Below are 22,359 nucleotides of genomic sequence, written 5' to 3' on the forward strand. Positions count from 1 at the left end.
TTCTATATATATCACCATTGTGATGCTTCCCAGCGGTATCCAGGGTTGTGAGGCACCCTGCTACCACCACTTCAGCATGGGGGGGTCTTGTCTGTGCCTGTTGTGGATCAGCTCCCTTAATCCACCAGTCTCTGGCACCACAAGCTTTACCCTCACAGGTCTCACACTCTCGCTACAGTGATAGGCACACAGTGACCGCCGATCACGCCCAGCATTCCTCTGGAGTGCTCAGCCCCAATCCACTGGACGCTCACAGAACTCTGATTTCACTATTCCCAAAGGAATAGTACACACCTGTTTGCAAGGTCCAACTCGGGATCACTTAACACACAGCACTTAGATACACAGATAGTGAAAACAAGAATAAGTTTATTATCAAAGAACAGATTCCAGTGGTAGAAAGTATGAGTACATAACCATTTGTTTCCAATATAAAACAAAATCATAACATGCTTTCTAGAGCCTAAACTTAACTCTCAAGATATACCCCTAGCTGCTACAATTTAGCTTACCCCAAGTCCTTTTCTTAACATTTTCAACCAGTTTGGCTAAGATTCTCCTCCCCCCCATAACTCCTCACATTTTCCATACATACATCTTACAGTGATTGTTATGACCAATGTGACACAGGTTTTCACTAGAGACCTTACATGACATGACTTACTTTGACAGGCTAGAATGTAGATGTAGATACCAGACCCAGAGGATCCCTGTAACCCTTCTATGGTCCAGTGCTCTCTGTCAGTTGGCATCAAGAGGTCCTTGGGTCACACCCATTAAAAAACTTTAGGATGAGATTCTATGCTTCAGCTTTGACGAGGTGCAGCACAGATTTTGTAGCCTGGAGAGATGGTGCGCTAAGGTGCTTTAAGTTACTTTTCCGACCTCCTGATTCTGAGCTTTTCAAGGAACAGGAGAGGCCCGCAGCATAATTAGACACCTCTAAGTTATGGCCACCTCCTGGGGATATACTATGGGCCACAGCACTTCCCAGAATCTCTGCAGTGATGCTGTGGCCCTGCCCCTAACACACCCTCCTACCCCTGGCATGTCCCCTATGACAGGGTTTGTAAGAGTGTCCTTGTAAGTCAGCCTGCTGCCTGTCCTCTTGAGTGTCTAGTGTCTGCCTGTGCGAAGGACATTCTCTCCCAGACAGAACTAGGGCTTTTAGGGCTCCTTTTCATCACCCCATCCATTTTACCCAGCATAAAGGGGTTAGAGCAGAGGTGAGGATCTCACTCCTGGTTCTTTGGAAAACATGTTAGTGATGAGCTAGATTATCCATATGCAGTATTCAAGGACCCACATACAGGAGCTGTGATAACTTGTCCATGGGCAGTATCTCCTCTTATGAATTCCAGTTTACCTCACCTCTCTGCCCTGAGTTTGATTAAGCACAATATAGTAGGTTAGTACTCTGGCAGAACATTAATTTCAGTATATTCAACAAAGAGGGAGGATATACTGTTCCCCTTCTCTTCAACCCTGCCGAAGACAGCTTAAGCAAGCTGAGTCACCCCCTTCTAGAACAAGACATATTCTACAGCAGAAGAAAAGGAAGATGTTTCTTAGCCTTTGTTACGAGCGCAGGATGAAAACGTTCATAATGTTCTATTACAAAATATGCAAACACAGTCTGCTTGAGCAGTTCTAACTTTGTCTGAACTTGACTTTTGTTTTCAAAGTGAAGTTACATTATGTATGACAAAGGATTGTTCAACAAAGGCATAGAAACAATGCATATAATCAGTTAGCTGTGACCATGAGCATTTCAATAATGCTACTATTAATACTCTTAATACATTAATTCTTCATGTAAACATCTATTTCAGTGATCCACTGTTTTCATGCAGACCACCTCACAATTAATGTTATTCCTGAATAAACAAATTGAGCTAAATTAAGCAAAAAAGGTCAGAGTGGTTAAAAATAAATGCTTACAATTTATTTTCTCTAGTCTGCTGAGCAAGACTGAAAATATAGTTCCTTTGCCCTTAAAATAGGCTGTGTTGGGTTAATATCTTAAGATGTCTTTTTTCAGTTTCTTTCTCTTATCCCTCCCCATGCATTTTTATGCCTTCATATACTGTAATGTATAACATTTAGTTTTTTTAATCACTTTTTTTGCTGTCTTCAGCACTTTCCACTGTTTATAGTTCTACAAATTTGCAAAAAAAAACCCAACCCTATAAAATGACAGGTTTTCCAAATCTGCAGTTCATTATTTAGTTTTATTCTTTTTTGAACCACTTGTTTTTTTCCTCAGACTGCTGTCACAGGAAGAGAAATTAAATTTGCTGTCACTAATAACATTTTTGCCTTTTGCTATACACTGTGTGTAACATCTCACCTGGCTTTCATTGCAAGTCATTATGTTCTAAGCACAGTTTATCGAGGTCTGCTACAATAAATTAGCTAATCCAAAGTAATTGTTCTATTGGTGTTCAAGCAAGCAGCTGAGGTTTGCCTGGCTCATGGTTTCACAAGGTGTGAAGAAAGCAGAGCTTCTGAGTGCCAAGGTTGCCTCTTTGAGGAAAGGTGCTAACAAAGTGCTTTGAAAAACAGCCTTGACTAGTCCACATGCTCAGATAGCACTCTTATAATGCAGGGCTCCAGCCAAAAGGGAATAGCTCCAATCAGCACTGGTGCTAGCGGGGAGGTTTAGGTGGGTGCAACATGAAAAGTAAACCTGACCCGGAACGTGGGGGAGGGAAAGAACCCCACAAGGGTTTCCGAAGACTTTTTAAACCATCAAGGGCCTGATCCAGAGCTCAATGAAGTCTATGCAAGTCATTTCTTGACTTCAATGGGCTTTGGATCAGACTTCGCAAGTAGGACCGACACAATTATATGGGTGGGGAAAATAACATGATGTATTACCTGCATAGCTTAGAATGAATTTATAACAAACACAGCCTATTTTACTGGCTGCACTGAGCCACAAAACATGTCAAAGGAAAGGACAGGCCTACTGTACCGCAGTTTTTATTCCACAGTGGAGAGAATAACAAATTTTATGGTTAATGCTTCAATATTTTATAATAGCCATTAGATTTTATGACTGCACCATACAACAGCTTTATTCACTTTAGTACAATCAATCCAGAAAATTGTTGAATTCTCAGATCTTCTGTTCAGTCAACTTTTCTAATACCTACGTGATGATTCAAAAAAAACAGGACTGTCAGGAGAATTCTGTTCAAATGAACTCCACTGGGTTGATTATTAAACTCCCTCCCTCCATGCCAAATGTCTGGATTTTCATACAATTTTCATACATTTCATACATTAGCTGATAGTTGTATGAAGACCAAAAAGTAGGGATTTTTCCCAGTTCAGTCACATTTCTCATTCAAACATTGCCAAGAAGTAACGAAAGTTCTCCACAGTATATTAAGAATGTGAAAATGCTCTGCCACTCTCAATTGAGAGAAATGAATTTCTAAATAAAATAGGCTCAAGGAATGAATGATAGCCTACAGTACAATCTTTTTTTAAAAACAGAGCTAGTTCTCTGGCCCCAGTAGAAATGGGGTGCTCTGAGATAGCTCAGAAATATATCTACAGAGAATAAGACTGAGCAACAATGTGGTGTTACCTGGTATTTTGAATCTCTGAATCAGAGGAATGAATCTGTCAAGGACACTGTGAATTCGATGCACTATTTAAAAACAAAATACAGGAGTTGTTCAGGACCAGCGAGATTTCAACATAGAAGAAGTGAAATAGCAAAAGGTAAGAGGTGATTATATGTTTGTTGGGGACAAATATCAAAGTGTTTCAGTTTGACTGTTTAAACTAGGTCCTTCTGCAGTTCTATTGCTAACAAAATACTGACTATGAACAAAGTTGCTTGCCAACAAAACAGTTCCACAAATTGTCAAGTGCCTTAATATTAAATAAGGAAAGGAGCTTTCTACTACTCTGTGATGTAACGGGAAACCTTAAGTTTGTGAACTGCATTTTCCCCCAATGAAATCACTTGAAGATTTTTTTTTTTTTAATTCCAAGTAGCAATATTTGAGTGTTTTCTGATTGGAGAGCCATTCCTGCAAGGTGTGCTGAGCATCTTCAACTGCCTTTCCTCTCAATACGAGTTGAGGTTGTCCAGCACCTCACAGAATCAAACTCCGAGTACTCCCACCTTGCCAGATGTTGTGAGGATAGTATTATTTAACCACTGCTGGAGAATGTGTCTCTGTATCTTCAGAGAACTTGTGATTGGTAAGCAGGGGAAAATGAGTCAGCGTCTTGTTTCAAATGTCAGAGGCCAGTGTGTCGCCAGGTGCGGCATGTAATTCTGAATGTGGGGGAGGATTATGTGATGTGATATTTTACATAATCTCAGTCTTTAGCATTTTTCTACATCTGTGTGTTTTACATGATCACTTAAACTCTGCATTTTCCAGGTACTGATATAAAGCTGCTTGTTTTCTCAGGTACTGTGAAATACACTTACCAAGACCAAAATATATTCCGGTGGTCTCTAGGGAAGCAAAGGTGATTAAACCAAAACCAAGAGAAATGATCCAGTCTAAAGAGAATAAAAGAAATACAAGTATTTGGTTTTGTTCTGTCTTCCAAAATACAATAATTCATCCTTACGCTAAAGTCCTGTCTTACCTTTGTAGTGGTAATAGCTAATTAGTGCGGTTCCAATGCCAAAGCAAAGAATGACAAAATGAAAGAATACATCTGAAATAAGAGAGAAAGGAAATTATATCACTAAAATCATGGCCCTTGATCATACATGTTCAGCTACAGCAGTTATAATAAATCATTTCTACTTCCACCTCAGCTGCCTTATGTAGTTCTACTAGACTGAAGTGTGAAGCATGTGCATAACTTGAAGCATGAGTAGTCCCATTAATTTCAAAATGATTAATCACATGCTTAAAGTTACACACCTGCTTAAGTCCCTTGCTGAACTGAAGCCAAAGCCCTCAGGTCAGGTTCTTTGGCCCAAGATTCTCTAGGCTTGGGATCAGCTAAATAAAAGAAGATTCTTACCATTTTTCCGTATTCTTATCCACTGTCTTTGACATCTCTGAAGGTAAGTAACGTTTTCACCTGCTAGAGGAAAGTGACACCACCGTTAGTGCAACAGTAATTCTAAAATAGATAACTTTTGATGGGTTGTTTTACTTTCAGCATCTGAAATGAATTTTGCTTTGAAAATCATTGTAATATTGATCCCAGGAAAGACTAACGATGGCCTTTCAAAAAAGATCAAATTAGTGATTGTAGGAAGATGTAACAAAACCCCAAAACAGAACTTTTAACTGATAGTGATGATTTAGAAGGAGCTGTACTATTACACCACATGAATTAGCAAAACATAATTCTCTTAAAAGCAGACATTTCTCTGGCCCTCAACTCTCCAGCCTACCGAGCTTGAAGCAGTAGCAGTATCTCAGGACCCTACTGAGACCCAGATAACCTGAGTTTTGTCTAACAAGGCATTTCAGATTGAGCCCTAAGGTCTTAAATCTGTTTTCTAGGGCTGCAGCTACTACCACGGAATAAATGAAAATTACTCATCATTATGACTATGGGGATTGAATCTGCTGTAATCGGCTGATTAAGTGTATGACAGATATGGCAACTTCCTGCAATAACCTGGACAAACCCTATTGAATGAAGTTAAATCCTATTGACTTAACTTCAAGAGTTCCTGGTATGAAAACTGCAAATGTTCATGCATTAGTGTGGGATTATAAGTAACGTCTCAAGGGAGGAAAGTGTTTTGTGCTTCAAGGGACTATTTGGAACGATGTGAACTTTTAAAGTTAAGTGGGCTTCCCAGGAAATCGCTACAGGGAAGTGCATGAAAATGTAACCCCTCTGGTTTTGCAGGTATTCCTTCTGAAGCTTCCTGAGGGGCCCTTTTTGACTGCTGATCACCTTTTACATGAGGACACAATCAGAGGCTCAACTGAATAAAGGAGTGACACTCAGATTCGTGGGGGGGGAAGCTTGTTCTGAGCCAAAGCAGTTATGAACTTGAAACCAGAGGCAAACCCCTGGGCAGGATTTGAAGGATTGTTCACCTGCCTGAACGCTTTGAGTTGGGGTGATCTCTAGAAAGCTTTATTAGCAGATGTGTAGATTTTTATTGTTTTAATGTTTTCCTCTGCAATTCTTTCACCTTAAGAATAAACATGCTTGCTCAGAAAAAAAAACATGCTGTTTGCAGCCTCTGAGGAAGGCAGGCACAGTTGGCCTGCTGAGGCAGTCTGACGAACTAGAGAATTCACAATGGAGACAGGGAACTGTGCAGCCTGGAAATACCCTGGTCAGGGGGAAGAGAGACATGACTCTCGCCCATGAGAGGTGACCGCTGGGGAGCTAGAAGCCTAAAGGAGGATGTCCATGCTGGATCATGGAGGGGGAATATAGGTGCAGTTGCCCTGACCTGTGACAAAGGGTTTCTATAATAGCCCCAAAATTAAGAGCTCTATCTGGGGTGGGGGGGAGAGGAATCTGTTTGGATAAAATAAAAACTGACCCAAATCTCTTGAGACTTAAAAGAAGTTTTTGAACATGTTAACTAGAAATTTGACCAGGACTGAAGGCAGAATTACCAAAATCTACTGTGAGATACCGTTCTTGTGCTAGGGATGGACTGAAAGAAATCAGAAAGGGATGGAAATTTTACCATATTTCTAGCCAAATTTTGAAACCAAACAGTTTTGATGAGAAGACTTTTCTTATTCACTGTTCATTTGACAAGGCCTAAAGCAACCCCCTCGTAACACACCTTCATGGCTAAATCATCACAAGCTATACCTCTGCTATTTCTGCCTATGTTCAGCTGAAGTCACCATACAAATGATTGCATGGGGTGAATTTCATTTTACCCATAGTTATACAAATTATTAATAATAGAACAGTTGTGTAAAATACAGCAATTTTGGTTCATGTGGGTTTTGTATGAACCCTGAATTTCACCATGGATTTGGAGATCAAATAGTTCTCCAATACCCAAAGTTAATTACTGAAATACAATATGCATGAAAGAAAAGGCACACACACTCTAGGGAAAACAGAACTTCTCTGTTTGCTTTTTTATATTTACCAGCAGCAGCTGCATTTTCTCGTCTTGCAATCTCTGAAAAGCAACAAAATATTAGGACTTAGTCCCTTGTAGTTTAAAACAAAAATCAATTCATGCCATTCCCTTCATTACAACACACATGCATATTTACAATTAAAAACAATGTGCCTTTTGTCAACAGCTGATCACACAAGAGATTATTCCCCACTGTTGTCAACTCTACCAAGGACAAATCACAATCCATCTAGAGACTCAAAACAGGAAAAAGACATCAAAAAGGGCACCAGATTGGGCTGTCCAGACTAGAGGAGGGAGTAAGCGAGAGACGGGGGTCCTCCAGCACCCTAGGAATTCAACATGAGGAGCAGGTAGCAAAAACATTTTGGCTGCTCACAATTGCTATGACTACTACTTTCTTTGAGGTAGCTGGGTCACAGATGATTCAGGGATTTATAATTCATACCCAATCCCCACAATTGCCATTGGAAGTGAGCGCAGCCCAGCATGGAGCACAGGTGTTATGTGTATGTATCAATCTAACTTACACATGAAATTGGCAGCAGTGTTCAGTTCTAGTCAGATATGTCTCGCTAGCCCCACGCACAGTAGACTGCACTGAAGTAGTCTAGCCTGGAAGTAGCAAAGGTGTGGGTAACTGTGGTGAAGTCCACATCCGTGAAAAAAGGCGGCATCTCCAGGCCCACCAAAGGTACCGTAGAAAAGGCACGGTAGGACTCCGCCCTCACCTGGGAATTCAGGGAGCGTGTTCAGATGTGCTCATTTCCTCCTTACTATCCAGACCTCCCAGGCATCTTACCCAATCCTGTTAACAATAGATCACTCTTTAGGGAGTCCCTCCTAGAACCACTCCCTTCTCTACTTACCTCCAAGGCGGCAGTAATGCCTATCCCCCCCAACCCCTGCCAATTATTGCAGTAGAGGGGAGTGGTTGAGCAGGCATTCTCCCAAAATGGGTACTTCTCCTCCAGCATTTCTGCTCTCAGAACCTGATTGCTGACTAATGTGACATCTGCCCAGGGAGCAGGAGGGATGAAGTGGAGAACACAAGAGGGCTATCAGCTCAGCCGCTGCAGCATCCCCAGTGTGGCAGCAGGGTGCACACGGGTCTTTAGTAAGGACGCATCTCTTGCTGCCACCTTGCAGTACATGGAGAATGGAATTTAGGGAGAGGCTCCAAGCTCCCTCTGCCTAGCAATGCCTCTACCTGGATTTTCATTTGGCTTTCATCCACGATCCTATTTCAGCCAAGGTTTTGGAATGCATGAATACTGCAGGATCTCGGTAAGGTTAGAAGGAAACCTGAGCTGAGCATCATCACCTTACTGAAAACAACTCCAAACAGCTCAGTCTCATAGCCACATTGAACAAGGGGTCGAATAACAGCATGGCACATGTGAGCTTCCTGAGGAAGAATGAACAACTGCTCATCATAATCACTAGGCCCCTCCTTAAAAGGAATGACCAAAACTGTTGTATATGGATCCTATCCATTCCTAGCTGTTCTAACCAATGAGTCGCTGTCCCCTCGTCAGCTGTGCAAAAGGCAGCTGAAAGATGTAATAAAAATCAGCATCAACACCTGTCAAATACCAGGAAGAGAGCAAACAAAGCTATGAATATAGTCTCCATGCTATATCCAGAGCTAAAGCCAGACTAATGGCACTCCAGGAAAAGAGGTGCATTGACACAGCACATTTATAAGCATGCAGTTATTCTTTTACACAAGTCTGTTTCCATCCATGTGAAGTTGCTGAGGGTGGTAACCGGTGAGAATTTACCTGATTTGTTATAGGGGACAACCTCTCCTGGTGCACCTAAAATAATGCACAAATATACAGTAGATTAATATTTAGCCAATTAGCAAGCCTTGAGGGCCCAATTCTGCCTTCAGTCACATGCATGCAATCCCACTGAAATCAGTACACTTGCACAAGTGTGTCTAAAGGCAGAATTGAGCCCCTAGTCTTTAAAATGGGTATTGGTTGTGGGTTATGCAGTTTAGCTTCTAAAGGAAAGTAATTTATACACAACATTACTCAGCAACTGAAAGTAAATAATTTTTACTGTATCCTAGTCCCTGCACTAGATGATGGAGTACTATTTTACTTTGAGACTCCTATGTGACAAACTATAGCTCATGATGTCACTCTAAACATGTTGCTATTGAATCAGACTCAAGAGACATTTAGAATGGTTAGTTAAATGTCAAAAGCTTTAACTTTTTACATGTTATGGGCCACTACTATGGGCTGATGGATGTTACTATCTGTTTGTGGCTATCACACACATTTTCTGTATCTGGACTGCACTTGCTTTGTGGTTTCTTTCACAGGGAAGGAAAAGTCCTGAGAACAAAAAACAATGCATTGACTTTAGTTATATTCCTCAAATCAATTGAGGGGCTGACTGTGGACACTGTAAATGACACATTTGCATTTGAACTCTTTAGATGAATTTCAATAGCTGTCTCTGCCCAACCATTACCCTAGGTATGAACTGAAATCAACAAAAAGTTGAGAGCCAGATGGGAGCTCTCCCATGTTTCTGGAGGGGAAAGGCTTTAAAGTTGGTACTGCATTCCAGGCCCAGCTCTAATATTAATGATTTACTATGCAAACATCTCAAAAAGTTAAGAGATAAAATACTAATAACTATAGCACATATGCTTATCATAATTATCGTCCCTTTCTACAGCTAAGCGCTGGCTGGTGTTTGTGCTTATGCATGTGGCCCAAGAAGTGCAGCTACAGGGAGGCCAGAAAGTTGCAGTAACAGAGTCCATGTTTTTTCACACAGCTGTAAAAAGAGCCACCTAGTTATTTTTCTTTTTCACCTCTAAAATACAAATTACTTGGTCCTGGGTGCTAGAAAGTTAATGATAATAGGGGGCCCCTATGGGAAAGAAAGGCTTATTTGCATACCACTTCCATCTTGATTTTCATGGTCTTGGTCTTCCTGACTTTGTTTGTGAGAAATTGGTTTAACTGTTGCCACAGAGACGTTTTTCTTGCCAGCGCTGGTTGCTAATAATGAAAGAAATGATAGTGAAGTACTACAGCTATTAGAAGCTAATTCTGTATGTTCTTTAAACTACTTTATGAGCTGCCTTAGCACAGGTTTCAGCACACATGAGGAACACCTTGGAGAGTGCAGACATATGAGCATTCACTTGGCAAGAAATCCGGGAAAAGTCAATGTTATTATGCACTGAAATGTATCTTTATGAAAGGGACGTGCGTTGATACAGCATTAAAGCACTCTCTTTACAATATCTTTTTAAGCTGCTAAAACCTCTAACCTACTTGTGATGGGGTGCTCACCCCACATCAGAGTGGAAGGGGTTAATGGTGGCCTCATGGACCTGCCACATCCGGTCCCAGAAAGGAGCAGAGGAAGTGCATCCCCCTGGCAGCCTAGGGAGGCTTGGCAGGAAGCAGCCACTCAGAGGGAGGCTGCACGGAGCTGCCAATCAGAGCCTAGCAGGCTAGTACAAAAGGAGCTGCAGGGCAGAGCAGGGCAGTGGCTGTGGGAGCCTAAGGGGTGAGAACTGTGCTCCTAGCAGGCTGCAGCAAGGGTAGCGCCTTAGACAGAGTAGTTGCTGGCAGGGACTGGGGGATCAAGAGGCAGCTTCTGGCTAGCTCCTGGGACTTGCTGGCTGAATGCCCTGAGAAGAGGGTGAAGAAGGTGTGGGGTCATAGGGAATTGAAGCAGCATTGAAGGAAGTTAAGGAGATGCAGCAATAGGCTGCTATCTACAGAGTCCCTGGGTTGGGACCCAGAGCAGTGGGAAGGGCTGGATACCCCCATCCACTGCTGTGGAAGTGGCTTGACTATTGAACAGTGGTACCCATCCCCGGAATGGGGAAACAGAGTGGGTGATACAGACAGAGGACTGAGTCATGAAGAGGATGCTGCAGTACTTGGACTGAGGTGGGTCTCCAGATGGAGAGGGTGCACTGGCTGGCAGAGCTAATCACCATGAAGGCCAGTTGGAGGTGCTGCTGTGGTGAGTGGACCCCATCACACTCCTCAAGTGAGAAATCTTTAGAAAGAATTGAATAATGGATTCAGGTTTGTTTTCTCTGTAGAAGGGGTTAGAGGAATACTCTCTTTGGCACTGATCTGTGCATGGACAGGAATTTTGCTGGTATTTGTGTTTGTGTCATTCCAAAATGGAAAAAGATACAAATATTTAAATGGCTACCTGGACGCCAGACTTTGGCACGTGACATCTGTATGGTGTGTACTGGCTCTGTCCTACTGTGGCCTGTTTGCTTTCTATCACTCTTCTTAACCCCAGTGCTGTGTCTTCTACTTGCATCTCCCCCCTACCACCATTCCCATCTGCAGTGCTCTCTGTCCTTCATTACTGCCTCCCTCAGCAGCTTGCCTCTATTACTTTCCACAACCATAGCACCAGCTTCTTACCTCCTCTGTTCTCCTGCTTGCCTGCCTTTCATCCTCCCATCCCTAGTCCCAGAGACTTCGCTCTGCTCCTTGTGTCCATAGTGACTATCAGTACCCAAATACCATCTCTCCACTAGAGACCAATAGCTACTCTTTGGCACCTGGTGAATCTAAAGATGTTGCTCTTTTGACATCTCCATTTTGCATAGTTTCTGATTTCAGAGGGTTTTTTTTTTTTTTTAATCCCTATGTAACTGGCACATGATTCTCTTGTATAAATATCTGAGCCTTTAGTCAGACTACCAATAATTTAAATTTTTTTACAATTAAATTGCAAGCAAAAGCAAGACAAACTCTCTCTGTACCTCGTGGTTGTGTCTCTGCAGGCTCCCGAGACGACCTTTCAACCTCACTTTCTTCTTGTGAAAATGTGACACTTTTTTCCAATTCCTGAAGTAGTTTCAATTTTTCATCTGTTAAAATGCAGACATAAAATATAGTCTGTTTGAAACTAATATTTAAGGTTTTCCTACTTTACGGTTGTGCATTATTAACAAGGGAGCTCCTCCAGGAAAATCAAATCTTAACTTTGTTTTGCTTGCTAGTGCACATACAGCACCGCAACTAACACAAGCGAAAGCATGACATAAACAAGTGTTCAAATGCTTAATGCCACAATTTTAAAAAATGTTTAAAATGCTCTTGTGGTGGGAGCCCAAGACATCTTGGCATGGGCTTTACCATGTCCATGCTGCCAACTCCCATGAAAATACACATTGCCCAGAAGCAGACAAAAGTAGAACAAGAGGGGTGGTTTTGCTGGAGGACTTGATTGTTCACCAACTTCTGGGCTGCTATTTTCCCATTATAATCTTGATCTCTCACTGCCTCTCTCGAATTGTGCTGCACCACCAACATCCTCTTGTAGGCATAAGACAGAGCTCTAAACGTTGTGCTTACTAAACTCTTCTGGGCTCTGAGAATTGGGTTGCAGACATTTGAAAAATGTTTCCAGAGAAAATTTTCCAAAGAAGCGGGTGGTCTTGGGATCTCCAGACACTCCCAGCAGTGGGGGAATTCTTGGCAGTCACTGGTATATTTTAGGTAATTCTTTATGGGTTTAAATGTAATGCTGCACAGAGATCTGAACAAGGCCTATGTATCTTATTATTTATTTGTATTACAGTAATGCCAAGAAGTCCCAGTCATGGACCAGGACCCCATTGTGCTAGGCACTGTACAAACACAGACCAAAAGGACAGTCCCTGCCCTCTGAGTCCCATCCTGTTCTGAAGTAGGCTTTGGGGGAGGGTGGGACATAGGCCCTCTGCACAAGGATGAATTTCACCCTTTATGAATGTATCTTAATAATCAGGATATAATTATTCTGGAACAGCTATTTTGGTAAAATTTCCAAGTGTAAATACACCCTGAGATGAACAGTTCCATGTTCCTAACAGAGGGTGGTGAAATAGGTTCAGCAAAAGGCAAAGCCACTGGCAACTTGTGTTCTTTCATAACTCACTACAGACTTGAATGTAGGCTCACATCTCCCACAAACTTGCCATATTTTATAAGCTTTTGGCTCAAAAATAGGCAGGCAAAGCAAAACCAGGCTTTCAGATTCAAAGATCAAAACTCCAAATTCTGTACACTTTCTATTCAAAATTAGCCATGTTATCAAATTTCCCAGGGAAATCAGATGAGGCACACAGAATCACCTGACACACAATGGCAAATTTTGCTAAAATATTTCCACAAGATCAGCACAGCTGTCTGCCCAGTATGGCAGCTCTGTGCACTGCTCATTTGATCAATAGGTCAGCTGCAGTCTACGTGAGAATTAAAATTTTGCTATGATTAGTCTCATCAGAAGAGGGGAAAATTGAAGGTCTGATGTAAACTGGCACAGCTCCTTTGACTTTACCACTGAGTGAGGATCTCAACCCTAAATGATCAACGACTTTTTCCAGAGAAACCCTGCAAACTAGAATAAGTACAGTCGCCATCTGTCTAAATGGCTTCTAGCTATCTGGCTGCCATCATCACCTGGGCAATACATCTTTCTAAGCACTTTCTCTGTTCACTTTACTGTAATTCACTTCTGTTCCCTTCCCAGCACACTTCAGTGTTTTGAAATAAAACTAACGCCCTAGTCTGGCTACAGCCATTTTTAACAAAACAGCTATTACTCCTTGTCTACATCCCAGATTTGGTCTGGACGGATGTGCAGCCAATTAATACTCACCATTTTTCTTGGAGCTGGGCAGCTCTCTGTAGGCAGATAGATCTTTCACCTTTAGCAGCAGGTAAAGCACAACCATTGCATTAACTCCTTTTTTTCCTATGGTCTTCAAGGAGGCTGCACGCTCATCAGATGAATTTATGTCTCTGTTAAGGAGCTGAAAGAAAGGTAAGTACACATCCAACAGGCCTACTAATAAAACCAAGCACTTATTATTAAAGTGCTTTATAAGCATCACACAACCCATCTGGGAAAGGCACAACAATACCCCTACTTTACAGAAGGGAAAATGTGTTCTGCCCAAGACCAAAGTTGGGATGAGAATCTTGGCTTCCAGTCTTTTACTCACACCCCTAGCCCATGCTACTTTCACTGAACTACCCCACAAGCCATCACTATGGCATGGTGCAATAGCATTAAACTTTTCATCCTACTCTGTGGCTGAGTCCCAGGACTGGAGAAATAGCGTACAAGGTTCTTGAATGGACATGTGATCATTTGAATAGCTTGCAACGCCATTTTATAACTTCAGCATTAGTGTCCTTTCTTCAAAGAAAGCAGGTGAATAGATACAGAGGAATACACTAGGGAGCTGACATTTTTTTGAAGTTAATTTCTTCACATCTGCAGGAAAATTTTGTCCATGATTCTCTTTAACACTAAGGCCCTTTTATGCAGCTCTGGCAAGCATAAAGGAACTTTAGCATAAACGAGGATTAGGCTCTACATTTTATTCTCCCAAAGGGTTTCCATAGGTCAGTGGACAAGCAAAACCATGCAGCCAATAAGGAAATACTTAATATTTTACAAAGAGCAAAAGAAAATGAGGATTCCTTAGTAACTTACATTGTGTGTTTCTTCAGCGGTCAGGCTGGCTGGGTTAACAGTGGCTAAACATTTTATTAACAATTTCCAGAAGGACTGGTTCATTTTCTCAGACATTTCCAAATAATCAGCATCAGCAGCAAAAGCTTTCTGAAAAATGTCTGGGAAAAAGATATTTATACAATTAAAGAAGGTGCATTACAGCATGGTCTTGTGATGAGGAGTTACTGTCATGCTCTTACATAGCTCTGGTAATGGGCCTGGGTCCTGTAGCATGTTTGGCTTCTAGGAAAAGGAGTAACATTTGACCAATTTGTATGAAAAACAACAATGGCATAGAGAAATGTATGGTCTGCCACTACTCAACTAATCTCCCTGGACACTCAATAACAGACTTAAAAGTGGCGATTCTTCAACAAAAAAACTTCCAAAACAGACTCCAATGAGAAACTGCAGAACTGGAATTAATTTGCAAACTGGACACCATCAAATTAGGCCTGAATAAAGACTGGGAGTGGATGGGTCACTACAAAAACAAATTTTCCCCCTACTGATACTCACACCTTCTTGTCAACTGTTTGAAATGGGCCACCTTGATTACACTGAACTCATTAGCACTACAAAAGTGATTTTTTTTTTCTTCCCTTCTTGTCAACTGTTGAGAATAGCCCATTTCCCCTTAACTGAATTGGCTCATTAGCACTGACCCCCCACTTGGTAAGGCAACTCCCATCTTTTCCTATGCTGTGTATTTATACCTCTCTGCTGTATTTTCCACTCCATGCATCTGATGAAGTGGGTTTTAGCCCACGAAAGGTTATGCCCAAATAAATTTGTTGGTCTCTAAGGTAACACAAGGACTCCTCGTTGTTTTTACTCAACAAGAGAATCTCATAAGTTGACAACACAGTCCTGGTACCTTTGCAATGCTACTGTTTCAGTGGAGGAAGAAGGGGAAATATTTTTAATGCTAGAGGTTGTGGCCAAAACAGAGTGGGTACCAAAAGGTACTGGTGTGAATCTGCTCATCAGGGAGTATTCATAGAATCATAGACTTTAAGGTCAGAAGGGACCACCATGATCGTCTAGTCTGACCTCCTGCACAACGCAGGCCACAGAATCTCACCCACCTACTCCTGTAACAAACCTCTCACCTATGTCTGAGCTATTGAAGTCCTCAAATTGTGGTTTAAAGACTTCGAGGTGCAGAGAATCCTCCAGCAAGTGACCCGTGCCCCCCACTGCAGAGGAAGGCGAAAAACCCCTATGGCCTCTGCCAATCTGCCCTGGAGGAAAATTCCTTCCCGACCCCAAATATGGTGATCAGCTAAACCCTGAGCATGTGGGCTGCATCAGCCGACTTACAGTATGTCTACACTGCAGTTAGACACCCTCAGGTGGCCTGTGCTAGCTGCTTTGGGCTCGCAAGGGTCAGGTTGCAAGGCTGCTTAATTGTGATGTACACATTCTGGCACTGGCTGCAGCATGAGCTATGGCATCCTCTCACCTCCCAGGATCCTAGAACCCGATCTCCAGCTTGAGCCTGGACGCCGACGCTGCAGTTAAACAGCCCCGCAGCCTGAGCCCCATGAGCCTGATTCAGCTGGCACGTGCCAGCCACAGGCTTTTAATTGCAGTGTAGACATACCCTTAGAGTAAGAGCGGTTGAGCTCAGAATCGCAAGGGAGCAAAATCTGATTAAAGCTAGGCCCTGACTGTTGAGCTGCATTTGTGACATACACTGGACCCTCGCTAGAACGTGAGTCTTTATAGCACAAATTCACATATCACGCAGTCGCGGCCACGGATCCCAAATTGGATTACTTAAATTGGAATTCATTTTAACGCGGTCCCCGCATTAATGCGGTACGGCACATGGATCCCAAATCCTGCATTCTAGCGAGGGTCCAGTGTATATAGTAGGTGTGATTCTGATTTCTGGATACTGAACCCTCAAATGTAAAAATGTTCCAGCCTATCTCTAAGGGGGAATGGTGGCTAGAGGATCCCAGATGGACGTTCTTCCAGGATTCTCTCACGGAAATCTAATGTTATTCTTTCATTGTTTGTTCTCTTCCTTAATGTCTTTGTAGGTTGGCAAACATAATGGGTGAGTTCCTGGGCTATGCCTCTTGGTGGCGCAAGACACACAGCACAGCACCGCAGGATGGAGGGCAGAGGTGGCCGTAAGCCATCTTTGAGGTCTGGGGATTCTGGGCTGATTGGGGCCAAAAACACCCCCAGGGTAATGTAGGCAACTCAGGAGGCTGTCTGTGAGGAGCTCCGTGTCCCAGACCTAACCAGAGCACCCAGAGTCACAGCATGACTCCTACAGTGGGGCTTGCGGGTGGCTCTGGGCCTGTGCAATGCCATTTGTCTGACAGAGGAGTTCATCCTGCTGCAGTGTACAGAGGCCTGGATGTGCGGGAGAATCCCATCCCCTCAACTGTGTTAATGCCAAACAAAAGAGTTAAAAAAATTAGAAGAGAAACCAGAATAAATGCAAGTGACTCAGACTGATGTGGTGCCCCCCTGCTGTGTGACACATGCGCCTTAGGAGGGTTTCCATAAGTCTTTTACAAGCGGGGAGAAGATGGCTCAAGGCACATTTTCAGAAGGGCCAAGTTCTGAGCTTTCAGGGGCCAGCACAGCACAAACTGGGACATAGGTTGTGGTGTGACGGTGCTGCAGGCCTTGGCCTCCATGTTTCCCTTTACGTTACCTTCTTGTTTTCCGGTGAGAACTGGAAGTGAGAAGTTAAAGTTGTCCATTGCTGTGTCTGTAAAAACAGAATTTTAAAATGAGCATGAGCTTCTTTGTGCTTTCCCCAATGCGCTTCCACGCGGACACAGAGCGTCTCATTACAGCACTTAGAATTCTGAACTCACTCATACGTTGCATTCCTGCAGCCATCATTTAGGCAAAACTCCCTTTGAGTCACTGGGAATTCACCTGAGTGAGCACAGCAGGATTATGCCCGGAAGAACTAGTTATTGTTATCATGAGTAAAAATATAGGAACTCCTGACTCAATCATATAATTTTTTGTTGCTATTATAAAAATATTTAATTATTTGCTATAGATGTCAGTAACTGAATGATAATTCCTTACTAGTTAAACAGAGTGATCAATCTTCACTTGAGAGCCATCATTCCTTAAACTGGAAATAGGTAGATCAGGGAGGATATGGGAAACTCTGTTTAATGTATTCAGGAGGTTAATGCTGTGGAGGTGAACTGAAATGATTTAAGTCTTGAAATAAAACATATCTTTAATTTGCCAGATTTTTCCCCAGATTCAGAGTTCTATGTGTTTTCCTAGAGTAATGTGCAAGTTGCTGTGAGTTGTGAAGGCCTCAGTTTGAATTCCTGCTTAGCTACTTATTCACTATAAGGGTTTCAGCATGTCACTTAACCAGAAATGCAGGCAGCATGGAGGAGGAAGCAGTCTGATTGGAATGGATAAGAGCTGGACCCAGGGGAGGGAGAGAAATGGACAGCAACAAGAAGTCTCGTGAGACTGGGAATGGAGAGGGGAAAGAAATTGGAACTGGCTGGGCAAGGGGTCTGCAACTGGAAGCTGGAGGGAGGGAAGGAAATGAGGCAAGGGTCTTGTGGGGAAAAAGAGTATGTGATCAAGTCATTTAAGAGTGTATCTACACAGGGGGGCAGCATTAAGGTTGCACAGGCAATCTTAGTTCTGGTATTTCCTAACTTCTAAGAACTTGACTTTACAACTTGATGTTACTTTAATATAGTTCTTTGTGTGCAGATTAGAAAAGAACTAAATACTTACACATGAAACCATTAATTCTTGAATTAAAATAATTTTCAACTACAGTGGGCCTGATTCCAACTCACAGTAGTGTAAATCAGGAGTGAATGGACTAAAACTAGTAAGAGGAGAGGCAGAACTGATATTTTGATGAAATAATGCTTTTAACATTCTGAGTGGAATATTTTTCACTTTAAATAATGGCATTTTTATGCTGATATATGTATAATTCAGAGTATTGAATTCTGTCAAATTGAATGAAATACTAAGGGAGAATGGAATAAAATTACTTCAAATAAGTTTTTCCCTTCTTGCGAGTCTGGGTTTTTGAGTGTTTAATAACACAGTTAATTCAGTGAATGTTTGTATTTTGTAAAAATATTACAGGCATGTTTCAGCCTGAAATGAAACTTGGGGTATGGGGAGGGGAGTTTAGCCAGTATGCTCTGTACTGCTTTGTCTAATAAGCTCTTACTTCTGGTTTTTCGCTGCAGCAGCTTCAAAGAGGCCCAAGTGAGCCACCATGCATCAGTGAATCTGACACAGTCTCACAACAGATGGAATGTTAAAGGCAGATGTTGACAGTGTCAACATCATGAGCCATCAGAATTGATTTATCTTAAAACTTTACTCATTTATATGCTTTAATGAGTTAATGCCTTCATTGTGTCTAATATATTGGGTACATTAGACAAAATGCACTTCTGGTGCCACTCCCTACTCCAGGTATATGACAACATTCCTTAGATTTATTAGAATACTGGAGCTTGAAAAGAACACTGTTCTGTGCCACTGCACTATATGTCCTTCTGCAAAGGACTGGAAAGAGGAATAAATATGCTGCGGGTTCCTCAGATGTGCCCCTGATAAGGCCTAACCAAACCTTGTGCTTTAACGCTGGGATTTTCAAAGAAGCAGAAAGGAGTCAGGGACTGAACTCCCATTTAATGTCAATGGGATTTGGGCAACAAAGTCCCCTTGGGTTCCTTTGAAAATAACAATCTAAACACATAAATAATAATCATGTGGTAGTGTTTATTATTAATTATTATTCCTTAAGAAAGTACATCCTCTGTAACTATAAATCTCTGAAAACTGTTTTAGTAGATTATATACAGTAATGACAAAATGATGATAATATATTGGCATTTCAAGTGTGACATTAGTTGAGGGGGAATGATGAGACTTGTCATAAGCCTGATCTAATTTACCATGGTGTAAATCAGAACTTAATGCCACTGAAGTCTTTTTAGAATTATACTAGAGTAAAACTTGTGTGAGATCAGAAGCAGGCCTCTGATGCCTTTTTGGTCTGTGTTAAGAAATGATGTAAACAGCTACAAGAGGAAGCCATTTGCAGCTCACAACAAGTTTCATTGAGCCTACAAAACCCAAGAACTATGCTTTCTGTTCCTAAGTGCCATCTACTGGCACCTTCTCTATTAACTGTCCATTTACACATTCAAAGATATAGAGCAGTGATTCTCAACCAGAAGTACACGTACAGGAACTCCTCACTTAACGTTGTAGTTATGTTCCTGAAAAATGCGACTTTAAACGAAACGATGTTAAGCGAATCTAATTTCCCCGTAAGACTTAATGTAAATGAGGGGGTTAGGTTCCAGGGAAATTTTTTTCACCAGACAAAAGACTATATTATATACTATAGTCTAGTGTGTGTGTGTGTGTGTGTGTGTGTGTATATATATATATATATATACACACACACAGTATAAGTTTTAAACAAGCAATTTAATACTGGTACACAGTGATGATGATTGTGAAGCTTGGTTGAGGTGGAGGAGTCAGAGGGTAGGATATTTCCCAGGGAATGCCTTACTGCTAAATGATGAACTAGCAATTGGCTGAGTCCTCAAGGGTTAACTCTCACACTCTACAAGGCAGCAGGAAAGGAGGGAGGGCAGACAGAGATACACACCCTGTGTGTGTTTGAGAGATAGAGATGTGCATTTCCGCTTTAAGTATGAAGAGTGGGGTCAGAAGTACACTGCCTTGTTAATTAGATCAGCAAGCTGAGATCTTACCGCAGCTCCCTCCCTCCGTGTATCCCCCCAGCTCTATGGAAGATGGGGTAAGTGGGCTGCAGGAGCAGGGGGGAGGAGGACACCCTGACATTAGCCCCTCTTCTTCCTCTCCCCCCACACACAGCAAGCAGGAGTCTTGGGGAGCAGCTCCAAGGCAGAGGGCAGGAGCAGCACATGGCAGTGGGGGGAGGGACCATTGAACTGCCAGCAACTGATAGCTTGCTGAGCAGCTGCTGCACAGGGAATTTAGGGGAGCGGGGATCTGATAGGGGGGCTCCCAGTCCACCCTGGTTCCAACCACCCACCAGCTACTTGCAACGGGCTGCTTTTCCTGCAAGCAGTGGACAAAGCAGGCGGCTGCCAAACGCCGTTAGAAGGGAGTATTGCACAACTTTCAACAAGCATGTTCCCTAATTGATCAGCAATGAAACAATGTTAACCAGGAGGACTTGAAGTGAGGAGTTCCTGTACCTCTGAGGGTATGCAGAGGTCTTCCAGGGGGTACATCAGTTTATCTAAATATTTTCCTAGTTTTACAACAGGCTGCATAAAAAGCACTAGCAAAGTCAGTACAAACTAAAATTTCATACAGATGGGACTTGTTTATACTGCTCTATATATTATACACTGAAATCCAAGTACAATAACTATATTCCGATTGATTTATTTTATAATTATATGGTTAAAATGAGAAAGTCAGCCATTTTTCAGTAATAGTGAGCTCTGACACTTCTGTATTTTTGTCTTATTTTATAATCAAGTAGTTTTTAAATGAGTTTGAAAGTTGGCGATATGCAAGCCAAATCAGACACCTAAAAGGGGTACAGTAGTCTGGAAAGGTTGAGAACCACTGATGTAGAGCACTCCTTTAACAGTCTACATTTATGTATCTATTCCCTTGTGTAGTATTTGGCTGTACTGTTTTCAAAAAGCTAAAGACTGGGTTTTTTTTTAACTTTGGTAGATTTAACACAGTCCCACAGAGCTCACATTTACAACTTGAGAAAAGTTAAGGCGGAGAACTAGTCTCACTTATTTAAAACGTTGTCTCTTCATTAATTTAAAAAAACACATCAGAGGGAGGCAGACAATAAGAACCAACTTTTTAGGTGAGGGGCTTTGGGGCCCAGTCTATTGAACATTGTCCTTTAAACCACAAAGATTCCTGCCATGTCAATTCAGTTCCTAGAGGAAAATAAATAACCCCATAGTTTCTACATCACAGTTAGAGAAACAGCCCATTACAATGTAAGAAATGACCAAAACCCTATGATGTAGCCATGTTCTCTATGTGCTTGGCACTTACCTGCTCTTCTGCCGGCACTGCTGCTTCAAAGGTGAACCGTCCTGTCTGAAAGGCAGAGAGGGATGTGTGTGGTAGGAGCCTGGGCCTGGCAGAGTGATCACAACTAGATGTCTGAGTGTATTAATCACGTGCCCCAGATTGGATGGAGCACAGAGGTGCTGTGAAGTCACAGTCCCAAAGGCAATTACATGTGGTGCTGCTCCCTTAGATTGCCTGACTCAGAAGCAGGAATGGTTTCATTTCCTCCTCTAAGCTGTGAGCTCCTTACATGAAAATTTTACCCCAAACACAAAGCAGTGAGGCTGGAACTTTAACTTCCATGACGTCCGGGAGCCTCCTGATTCCAAGGGAAGGAGGTGGTAGGGCCTCAGGCCCCTGAATCAACCAGGCACAAATGCAGACCAACTTGCCTGATGAGTCTGGGTGGAGCAGCAGCAGCTTCAGTTTTCTGATTGCCTCATAAAGAGCAGAGAGGAAATTACATCTAAATTCATTCCACTTCTGTTTTGCAAGTTCAGTTATAAGGGGATTGGCTTATTTGTGGGAAAAGGGAGGGGAGGAGGAGGAAGCCACATGCTGCTGCAGCTTCCCGGCTGCTGCTGTTGGTTGAGCTAGCTAGATGAAAGCTAATTCAGATATGCCTATGTGTGCTGTAATCACCCCTCTGACTGCAGTGCAGA

General features: G+C 42.3%; 1 protein-coding gene across 2 annotated transcripts; it reads right to left on the reverse strand.

Moving 5' to 3' along the window:
• Positions 1-107: 107 nt before the first annotated feature.
• Positions 108-22,146, reverse strand: TMEM40 (transmembrane protein 40). 2 transcript variants are annotated; one of them, XM_084634729.1, is made up of 13 exons: positions 21,680-22,146; positions 17,277-17,333; positions 14,576-14,715; positions 13,733-13,886; positions 11,850-11,957; positions 10,000-10,101; positions 8,857-8,892; positions 7,079-7,111; positions 5,011-5,070; positions 4,624-4,695; positions 4,460-4,534; positions 3,599-3,661; positions 108-3,154 (listed from the first exon to the last, which is right to left on the reverse strand). In XM_084634729.1, the coding sequence occupies exons 2-13, from the start codon at positions 17,323-17,325 to the stop codon at positions 3,135-3,137; spliced, it is 912 nt and encodes a 303-aa protein (XP_084490855.1). In that variant the 5' UTR covers positions 17,326-17,333; positions 21,680-22,146; the 3' UTR covers positions 108-3,134. The 2 variants fall into 2 exon arrangements, with proteins under 2 accessions (XP_084490855.1, XP_084490854.1); XM_084634728.1 differs by having other exon boundaries at positions 5,011-5,073.
• Positions 22,147-22,359: the final 213 nt, after the last annotated feature.

The sequence above is a fragment of the Lepidochelys olivacea genome (genome assembly GCF_965140295.1).
Source record: "Lepidochelys olivacea isolate rLepOli2 genome assembly, chromosome: 7".
Lineage (NCBI taxonomy): Eukaryota > Metazoa > Chordata > Testudines > Cheloniidae > Lepidochelys > Lepidochelys olivacea.

Bases quoted from the DNA above. Each gene is read 5' to 3' on its own strand.
- TMEM40 (XM_084634728.1), bottom strand. From the start codon at position 17,325: ATGGACAACTTTAACTTCTCACTTCCAGTTCTCACCGGAAAACAAGAA. The intron at 8,893-9,999 runs GTATGCAAATAA...GCATTATTTTAG, and splicing joins TGAAAATCAAGATGGAAGTG to GTGCACCAGGAGAGGTTGTC. The intron at 4,696-5,010 runs GTAAGAATCTTC...CTCTTATTTCAG, and splicing joins GATAAGAATACGGAAAAATG to ATGTATTCTTTCATTTTGTC.